Source organism: Ceratotherium simum, chromosome 21 (genome assembly GCF_057802395.1).
Source record: "Ceratotherium simum simum isolate JZ-2026a chromosome 21, ASM5780239v1, whole genome shotgun sequence".
NCBI lineage: Eukaryota > Metazoa > Chordata > Mammalia > Perissodactyla > Rhinocerotidae > Ceratotherium > Ceratotherium simum.
This window is the reverse complement of record NC_141920.1, coordinates 23,068,481-23,079,107: the sequence shown is the minus strand read 5'-3', so window position 1 is coordinate 23,079,107 and position 10,627 is coordinate 23,068,481. Positions and strand designations below refer to the sequence as shown.

Here is a 10,627-nt window from a genome sequence, read left to right as displayed (position 1 = left end):
CACTCTAGCGATAGTAAGGGGTATAGGTTGTTCCATCTCATTGAACCAGTCTCTTAGTAAGGCAGTGATGCAGGTGGGCTCCCAAATTTAGACCTACATTGTGTAAGCAAGTAACCAGGTATTTAATAAGATGCATTTCTAGAGAAACAAAAAGAAAAATAAGGTTAATGGTTGGAGCAAATTATCAGCCAGTTTCTGAGCCCAGAGGGCAGCCAGTCAAGATTTCTAGATGTCAGAGTCAAAGCATCTTTTGCAGTTTGAAATGCCTCTGATGATGTCATCAGGTGTTCAGGTATCTTTCTTCCAAAGATTTTATTTATTTATTTTTCCCCACCAACGCCACAGTAGATAGTTGTACGTCATAGCTGCACATCCTTCTAGTTGCTGTATGTGGGACGCGGCCTCAGCATGGCCAGAGAAGCGATGCATCGGTGCGCGCCCGGGATCCGAACCTGGGCCGCCAGTAGTGGAGCGCGCGCACTTAACCACTAAGCCACGGGGCCGGCCCTTCAGGTATCTTTCTGAGTGGCTTACACAGCAACAGGCATGAAGCACTCTCAAGTTTATATCAAGTTGTCCAGCTTCAGTTTGCAGGGCTTCAGGATCAAGGGTGGTTTTACTTCTCAATGATTCCAAATGAAAATGACGGAAAAATCAAAAATGCTCGTTTGGAGATTTGTAGCCAGGTATTTGAGGAGACTAGAGGAATTCAGGATCCAGTCCAACTTACACATAGAAAAAAAAAAAAACCTCAAAGACAGTAACAGATCTACAATCTAATATCCACAAATGTGTATTAAAGTTTCTACTGAAACATAATTTTTCTAAAATCACCCTCATTTTTACCAAAGATAGACAAATTAAGACTCATTCATTTGTAAAATAAGTCTAGTTTCCATAAACGTGGCCCAATTATTTACATAAGTACAGCAAGAATAGCAATTGATTATATAGGCTTTTTAAAAATCTGCTTTACTGGAAGTTTTTATGAGAAATCTCAGATTAAACTTTAAAGGCCTCTTGAGGCCAGGAAAGCCAAGCCAAGGACTTGTCATCAGACGTCGCCTGCAATAACTACAGATTTGGGTGGATTCCTCTCTTCTTGAGGTTCCCCAAAATATCCTGAGGTTTTTGCACCTTCCATGGAGTGACCTTCTTTACTCACGTGGTAAGGTTTTTGGGAGCCCTGTAAGAGCAAGGTACCAGGCCAATTTCCAAATGGCTTTATTTGTTCTCAAGTCAATCTTTGTTCCTTGAATCTGTCTGGTCATACTGGGGTCTACGTATGTCTCTCTCAAATATGACATTCCAGTCAAAGCCCTGGTAATATCACGAATGTTTTCAATTGTGCCCTATTATAAGGAGAACAGATTCTTATTCAACTTATGCAAATAATTATATTGCCATGAAAATAAGAATACTCATGGGGCCGGCCCAGTGGCGCAGCGGTTAAGTGTGTGCACCCCGCTTTGGCAGCCTGGGGTTCACAGGTTCGGATCCCAGGTGTGCACAGATGCACTGCTTGTCAAGCCATGCTGTGGCAGTGTCATATATAAAGTAGACGAAGATGGGCATGGATGTTAGCTCAGGGCCAATCTTCCTTAGCAAAAAAACAGGAGGATTGGCATTGGATGTTAGCTCAGGGATGATCTTCCTCACCAAAAAAAAGAAAGAAAGAAAAAAGAAAATAAGAATACTCCTTCATCAGGAGTTTCCAAATTCTGGAGGGATCAGGTAGGGAGAAAAAAGATAAATGTTTCAATTCTGCTTACATAGGTATAATTTACCAAATTGCTATAAGTCATAGTTTAAGAGAAAAGAGAAAAAGGTTTCCTTAAATCTGGAAAAACAGAACATTAAGAAAATCAGCAATATTTCAAACAAAAAGTCAAAAACTATAATCATCCTCATCGGTTCATTCAGTCCCATGTAATCAATTTTTGATCTTGATCTTCTGTTAGCAGTTTTATGAGGCCATCAGTTTCTCCATTAGAGTTCCATAATTTCTTACCCAGCTCAGTTTTATGATCTGAAAGTTTATCAGAAACCTGCATTCTAGAGCAAGTGTCAGAGTCCTTTCCATGAATCTCTCTGAAGATGAAACATATTTGCAAAAGCAACAGAGTAAAACAATAACTGTCTGTAAATGACAACAGACAAGAATGGCAAGTGACAAAGAAATTTGGTGACTTCTGTACCATATAACAATTTAAAATAACTAAAATTATGATTGATAACCAGGACAGATCAGAATTTTAGGAATGTTATATAATTTTTAAAAGACTTATATTAATAACATTCAGTTATGCAATACAACCTAAGAAGGTTTATCCTCATTTATTTGACAATGCTTCCCAAGTAATTTAATGTACCAAATAAGCCTAATTTGTTTTTTTCCCTCCCCTGAGAAAGATTAGCCTTGAGGTAATATCTGTTGCCAATCTTCCTCTTTTTTTCTTCTTGCTTGAGGAAGATTAGCCCTGAGCCAACATCTGTGCCAATCTTCCTCTACTTTATATGTGGGTCACCACCACAGCACGGCTGACAAGTGGTGTAGGTCCACGCCCGGGGTCCGAACCTGTGAACCTGGGCTGCCAAACAGAGCTTGCCATAGTTAACCACTAGGCCTTGGGGCCGGTGCCCCTAATTTGTTTAATACTTTCCTCTTTATAGAAAGAGAGAACAAATTCTTTGCAAAGTCCAGGGGCCCATTGGAAATTCTCAAAGTTACTTTCAAGTCAAAAGAAAGATTTTTATTTAAGATTTGAATTTTGGGGGAAGTTTGTCAAAAATATCAAAAGGTTTTAAAACACTTGGTCAAATTGGATCATAGCTCACTGTGAAACAATGCTTAGTTATTATCCTTTTAACCAAACAGAAAAGAAGATGTAAAAGGCAAACATATAGAGTTAAACTGTTAAAAAAAGATAAACCAAACACTTAGTTCTCTTAATAGAGAGATTTCAGCCTTTTAGAACATAGGAAATTATTTTGACATTGAAAAAAACATAGAATTTCTGTCTTTTAAGGAGATTTACTCAAAGGTAAAGAAAAATCTTATAATCTCTTTATCAAGAGCTGACTAAAAGTCCAAGAAAATTATCCTTTTAAAATAAAGAAAACCAAATTTTAATTTTTGTACCAGCTTACTTTTGATATTAAAACTTATTCACTTAATCGAATTCATTTTAATCTTAGCCAACTTGACCATGCATAAAACTCTTTCCTTTCCTCAGGGTTCCTCTTCCAAAAACCTTCTTTTTTTCCCCCACAAACCTTCTATAACTTTCTTTTTACAGTCAGAATTTGTCCCATGCCTTCTTTCTTCCTTCCTAGTACTTTATGACAAATTTATCTTTCTTAACAAAACCAACAAAAACATTTCCCTTCCTTACATATTCTTTACTGAAAACATACATCCTACTTTCCTTAATTTTTTGTGTGTGTGTGTGAGGAAGACCAGCCAGAGCTAACATCTGGTGCCAATCCACCTCTTTTTTTGCTGAGGAAGACTGGCTAACACCCTGGGCTAACATCCATGCCTATCTTCCTCTACTTTATATGGGACGCCACCACAGTATGGCTTGACAAGCGGTGAGTCGGTGCATGCCAGGATCCGAACCTGCGAACCCTGGGCTGCCGAAGCAGGGCACGCACACTTAACTGCTGTGCCACCAGGCTGGCCCCCTTTATTTTTATATATTGGCATCCTGTGCATTGGAAAATCTCTCAGCATGGCACAAATCAGGTTTATCAATAAACCCTAGTATTTTTCCAGTTTCTCTGTAACAAGAAGCCAAAAGGTAGATAAATCTATGTTTAGTAATTAGTTCCTAATATTATATCTTATGTGGAAATGACCTAGATACTCAATAAATCTTATCATTTAACTTAATTTAGCAGAACTCTAAGGTTTTAAGTTACAAAAAAAGGTTTTGAAGTTATTTTAAGTACATACACCATAACAGATAATTATTATTAAAAAGTTCACCCAACAATTTTATCTTTTCACATCTATCTGGTTTATTTGTTCCCAATAATTATTTAGATTGCCTACAAAACTTCATAAGACATTAGGCAAAATTAGCTATTATTCTAAGTTATTTTTTTTGCTAACAAGTTTTGTAACAGAGATAACATAAGCTTATTTGACCAATAAACCCAGGTAGACTAAAGGCTGTATGTCTGCATCATATCCAGTGTTGATAACTCACATTCCTATTTCAATCAAACCAACAAACGTAAATAAGCTTTCATTTAACAAAGAGTATTTTATATCATGTTAACTTGAAAACATTTGGGTTAGTTTCTATTACATTTATATAAGCACTTACTTTAAGACAACTGAATAGAGCTCTTTTAGAAAATATACCATCCTGAGGTAAAAATATCAAACATATATAACATATATAGACACATATACACCGAGACTCCACAGCTGTTGTTTTAAAGTTACTGCCATGAACCAGGGACAGTAATACAAAGCTCACTAGTTATGAAAGAATAATTGAACCCAAATTTTGTTTTAAGCTTTTTCTGCTAATATTTGTGGAGAAGACACTTAGGATGCCAGATTTTGGGTAAGAGCACTCCATAGGTGGTTTTTCTCTCCTTTTTTTTTCCCCTCAGTGTTGGAATTGGTGATGAGCTGGGTAACCGCTCCAGGAAAGGTTACAAGCTTTTTGAGGTAAAGGAAATGGGTGGAGTCTGAACTGCCTGGAAAGCTGCATTTCCAGTCTTGCAAGGATTTGTAAGATAAGGACAGTTGCTCTTAATTTCTCAGAAATTGCGTTGTAACTTAAATGGCATTATAAGTTGATCAACCTATCCAACTACAACATCCCTAATTTGCTTCTTTCCCTCTGAGTGCTCAGTTTTATTTGAACTTAGGGAAAAAGGCCTGGAAAGAAAATTCTTATCAGGTTCTGAAGATCAGCTTCCATTTTGGCTGAATTTCTTATCATAAGTTGCTAAATCCTTTCAAATATCGTGTCAGGTTTTAGCCAGGACAAACAGTAACTACACCTGGCAGTACTGAACAGTCCCATTAACCTTTAACATAGTATTTTCCCAGAAACTCTCTCAGAGTCTTGTTAACTCTGGGAGGGGCTCATATTGGGCTCTCCTTCAAAGGTAGATTATGGGGGTGTCTGTAAAGCCATAACCTAATATGTTTTTCTTTTAGATACCTTTTATAACTTAATTTTCTTTATATAGGTGGCCATGAAAAGTGGCAAAATTTAGGAGATAAAAGAGCAGGGTGGTCTAAAGTGTATAGATGAGGGGAGGTAAGGAGAAGTAATTGATGACGTGCGCAAGCGTAGTCAAGCTTCGCGGCTCTTCATAGGCTGCATGTTCACAAAATGGTGGCATTAGCATTATGTGAGGGTGGAGTTTTTGGCCCCTTGATGTCGAAAGAATCACCTATCGGGCATTTGCGCAAGCCCAGGTGATGGGTTGGTGGTCTCAACTGGCCTGAACTGGACAAGAGTCAACTCTCAGTTCCTGAAAAACAAGACTTAATTATTCTGTTGATAAGATGGGGTCAGTTGAACTGGTCCTAGTGAGCCCATGGTTACACAATTCCCAAACCTATAGTACTTTCATGCTTGTGGGGTTGTGCTCTCTGTCTGAATACTTGAACTGCCCTGGGAAACAGTCATTCATCCCTAAAGACTAAATTACCATTTAGCTTCCCCTTTAGCGATTTCCCTGACATACTTGCCCAGGCAGTGTGAATCACTCCCTTTTCTGTGCTAACATCATCCCTCTTTACATAGAGTCATATTAGTAGACTTATCACACTATACTAATGGGCTACAATATTATATCTTGCAGACAGGAACTATGTCTGGTTCATCTTTATATCCCTAGCACCTAGCAAAGGGCCAAGCATAGAGCAGGCAGCCAATAACATTTGTTGACTTAGTAAAAGAACTGTAAAGAAACAAAATAAACACAAGCAGGAATATTCTTCTTTTAAAAAAAAATCTGATTTAATATAATTTAACCACATAAAAATCTTTTTTTTTAAATTATTTATTTCCCCCAAAGCCCCAGTAGATAGTTGTATGTCATAGCTGCACATCCTTCTAGTTGCTGTATGTGGGACGTGGCCTCAGCATGGCCAGAGAAGTGGTGCATCAGTGCGTGCCCGGGATCCGAAGCCGGGCCGCCAGCAGCGGAGCGTGTGCACTTAACCGCTAAGCCATGGGGCTGGCCCCACATAAAAATCTTAATTAGAAAATAACTTTTAGGGGCCGGCCTGGTGGAGTAGTGGTCGGGTTTGTGCACTCTGCTTTGGTGGCCCAGGGTTCACCGGTTTGGATCCTGGGCGGGGACCTACACACTGCTCATCAAGCCATGCTGAGGCAGCGTCCCACATAGAGCAACCAGAAGGATGTACAACTATGACATACAACTATCTACTGGGGCAATGGGGAGAAAAAAGGAAAAAAGGAGGAAGATTGGCAACAGATGTTAGCTTTAGGGCCGTTCTTCCTCAAAAAAACAAAAAGAGAAAAAGAAAAGAACTTTTAAGCTGTGAGTCTTATCTGGAGAAATATGCCTGAAACCACTCTTAAGAGAAAATAAGCCTTTTCCTTATTTCTGTATAATTTGGTCCACATGTTCAAATAATCCTTGAAATAATCCTGTTTCTTTATATGTGTCCAAAGCATTTTTTTTTTAATAATTTTATTTATTTTTTCCCCCAAAGCCCCAGCAGACAGTTGTAAGTCATAGTTGCACATCCTTCTAGTTGCTGTATGTGGGACGCTGCCTCAGCATGGCCGGAGAAGCGGCGCGTCGGTGCGCGCCCGGGATCCAAACCCGGGCCACCAGCAGCAGAGTGTGTGCACCCAACTGCTAAGCCATGGGGCCGGCCCCCAAAGTATTTTTTAAAATTGAGGTGAAATTCATCTAACATAAAACTATTTTATTTTTTTGTGTGTGTGAGGAAGATCAGCCCTGAGCAAACATCTGTTGCCAATTCTCCTCTTTTTGCTGAGCAAGATTGGCCCTGGGCTAACATCCGTGCCCATCTTCCTCTACTTTCTATGGGACGCCGCCACAGCATGGCTTGACAAGTGGTGCGTCAGTCTGTGCCCCGGATCCGAACCTGCCACCCCCGGCAGCCAAAGCGGAGTATGAGATCTTAACCGCTAAGCCACTGCATTGGCTCCCAAAATAACCATTTTAAAGTGTACAATTCAGTGTCATTTAGCAAATTCACTATGTTATGCAACCACCACCCATGTCAAGTTCCAAAATATTTATTTCATTAAGCAGTCAGTCACTCCCCATTCTCTTCCTAGTCCCTGGAAACCACCAGGAACATTAACTTTTAGGTAACACTAAGATATTTAAAAGATATAAAGCAGATATTTAAAGAGATATAGATTCCAGATGGCTGTACAATTGCTTCTAGTCACAGAAAACAGCACGAGTACAGTTTTTTCAATAATCTCAAAAAAACAATGTTTTATTAACCATTTTATGTACATTGATGAGAAGTCCTGAAAACTCATAAAAACATGTCCAGAGCTTCTTATATAGTCAATGTACAAATGCTCATTTATATTTTGCACATTAATAATGAAGATGAAAATGACACAATAGTTATAGCTACATAAAAATATATACAAGGATTCAGGATAGACGATGTTATTTGGCTTATAACATGTGTAGATACTACACAAAAAATAAGGGTGTAATTTTCAGAAAAGTAAGACATGACCAAAATCACTTTTCTTCTTAAAATTTAAAAATAAAATCCCTGACAATAGTAATTACTAATTTACAGCCAAATATTAGACTAATTCAAATTAGCCAGGGTTAGACACAGGTTAAGTTAAATATTTTGCATTTTAAAAAATAAGGTTTGCAGTTTAAAAAATATACATTTGATAACATTTTCTCAAAGTTAATGAAGAATGGCTTATCCATGTCCTTCCAGATTCTGGAAACACACTAGAAAAAGTGAATATTGAACAGCCAATTCTTTGGAAAGCTGCACCCCTAGTACTGGAAAACATCCTTAAGGGGCCCCAGTGATCAAACCCTAATGGGAAACTCACAATGCACAACAATACTGAGAACAAAGAGGGGGGCAATAACAAGCAGCTGCGTTACTGATGTGTATTATAAGGCATGAGGTGATATTAATGTGGTTTTGGAAAAGGTTTCAACTATTCTTAGGGAATCAATTAGACACTGACAATGAATGATCTTATGATGACCTCAAAAACAGTATCTCACACATCATCATGGTGCTACCTCACTAAAAGGAAACTTAGTTTCTAACAGCTCCATCTGCATTTTATTCTACTGGCTTGAGAAGCAGCTTTCTATTTTGAGAATTATATGCCATAATATAATCACATATAATTAAATTAATGGTTTGGAAAACAAAATGACAGTAGTTTAAAAAAGGAGCAAGTACCCCTTTTATTGGGTTGTGACACCAGGCTAAGAGGGCTTAGGGTTGGAAAGCAAGGAGTGGGGGCAGTGTATGGGCCCAGGTATAAATCTGCCTATGCTCACCTCAAGGAGAGGAAGGGCACGAGACGGGATCTGCACAACCTAGAATGCTAGTGAACCTGGATGTGGTGTTACCATAGTGGGACAGAGACATGCTGGTGCATCATCCTCTGGCCCAGGTGCTATGGGAACCAACCCCTACTCAATATTAAACTGAGAACACAAATATATCAAAGCACGCTTACCAAAAACAGATTATTTACCCTTATATTACAAAGCACAGAAGGAGGAGACATTTGATTATTTTAAAAAGTGAGCTAAAAAATTCAGAGGTTTCTACTTGCTTCATCTTAAAAACTAACCCAAGGAACAAACATTTAAAAAATTCTATGAATATTAATATGTTTAAAAGGCACTTAAAACATTCCTTTCCAATCCAACTCAAAATACATCTCTGTCAACTACATTTTGGATAAATGTAAAAAAAAAAGCACAAAATTTTGGTGCAATTTTTCTTATAACCCAGTGATATTTACCATCTACAGGGCTGAAAGTTTTGAAGGCTAGAGCCCCAACTCTCTGCAAAACAACCTGAAAGTGCTTTTATTATAGAAACAGGAAGGGCACTAATGATTTGCTCTTTCACTGACAACATCCTGTAGTCGTTTAAGTAAAACATCATCGTTTTCTTGACAAAGGCGTTTGGCAGGTGATTCTGCATCGCCATCGATGGCTATTGCTCGCTTCTTGGTTCTCTGCTCACCTTGCCTTATCATGTTGTTGATATCTTTCAAACTCTGTGCAAAAAAAGAGAACATGTGTGAGAAAAAGGGGAAAGAGCAGTAAAGAACGAAGCTAACTGCTTTTTCCTGCCCTCTATCTTCCATCCAAAGCTCGACACTAGGGTAGAGGTTATTTCTGAATGTAGGCTAACCTAATAAGGGTGATTAGAACTAATCTTCTCAGGTGATTTTAAATATTAGATTTACCTTATAAGCAGTAGTTCTCAAAGTGGGGACATCAGACCAGAAGTAGCAGAAGCATCTAGGAACTTATTGGGAATGCAAATTCTCAAACTGCACCCTACACCTACTGAATCAGATACTCTCAGGGTGGGCCCCAGCAATCTGTGGTTTATCAAGCCCTCCCAGGGATTTGGATGCTTGCTAAAGTTTCAGATCCTCTTCCTAGAGCAATGTTTTTCAAACTTTAATGTGCTTACTAATCATCTGGGGATCCTGTTAAAATGCAGATTCAGATTCCGTAGGGTTAGTATGAGGTCTGAGATTCTGCATTTCTAACATGCTCCCAGGTGATGTTGATGTTGCTGGTCTATAAACCACACTGAGTAGTGAGGCCTTAGAGAAGTGGTTCCTGAAAGCTGTGCATCACAATCATCTAGGGAACCTGCCTGCCAGAGCTGTGTGATTCAGTAAGTCTGTGGGACAGGTATGTGTGTTCTACAAGCTCCCTAGGTGATTCTGAAGAATGGTTTCGAAATCATTGCCTTAGAAGTCAATTGGTCCCATCTTTGATTTCATACAAGAATCTCTTCTAAACATCCTTATAGGAAATCAGCTTCTATGAAGAGGAAATGCATGTCTGTGAGGTATTATACCTTAGTCAACTTTCTTTGCTTAGTAGGAACTCAATAGATGTTTGTGGAACTGAATGAGAAACTAATGAGTTAAGGGGCTACCACTGTATTTGGACTGAGTTACACAATCTGTCCCACTACAATTTCTTCCAGTTGGTACTCATTCTGGCTTCTGGAGTCATACTGAATATATCTGCTTGACAGTCCTTGAAATATCTGAAAACAGCAGTCTTCATCACTGTATGGGAATAAAGGTGGAGATAAACCACAGAGCTGTCTGTGTAAATAAGAGTAGGCCTCTGTTTTCAGACTTTCACTACCCTGGTTGCAATCCACCAAATGAACTTTCACATCCAAGGCCTTTCTTTCAACTTAATGTTCCCCATATCTGACCACTTGCAGGTGTTGCCTTACTGGTCCCTTCTCAAGATCATGCCTGAGCAGAGAGACACACTGGGATCTTGCACTGAACTCCCCCAATACGATGTCAATAGTTATTCAGGATTAAATTATTATGAGGATTAAACTACCTCAACTGAATATACCACT

The 10,627-nt window shown here is 38.8% G+C and overlaps 1 protein-coding gene across 5 annotated transcripts in view; it reads right to left on the bottom strand.

The window, feature by feature from the left end:
• Window positions 1–8,405: 8,405 nt before the first annotated feature.
• Window positions 8,406–10,627, bottom strand: part of RBL1 (RB transcriptional corepressor like 1) — a 63,892-nt gene continuing 61,670 nt past the window's right edge. For 4 of the 5 annotated variants that reach the window (XM_004430424.3, XM_087445308.1, XM_087445309.1 and 1 more), the window contains one exon: window positions 8,406–9,278. In XM_004430424.3, coding sequence (XP_004430481.1) covers window positions 9,108–9,278 — 171 coding nt within the window. In that variant the 3' untranslated portion in view covers window positions 8,406–9,107. The remainder of the gene's footprint in view (window positions 9,279–10,627) is intronic. The other variant, XR_015555593.1, reaches the window with a different exon arrangement.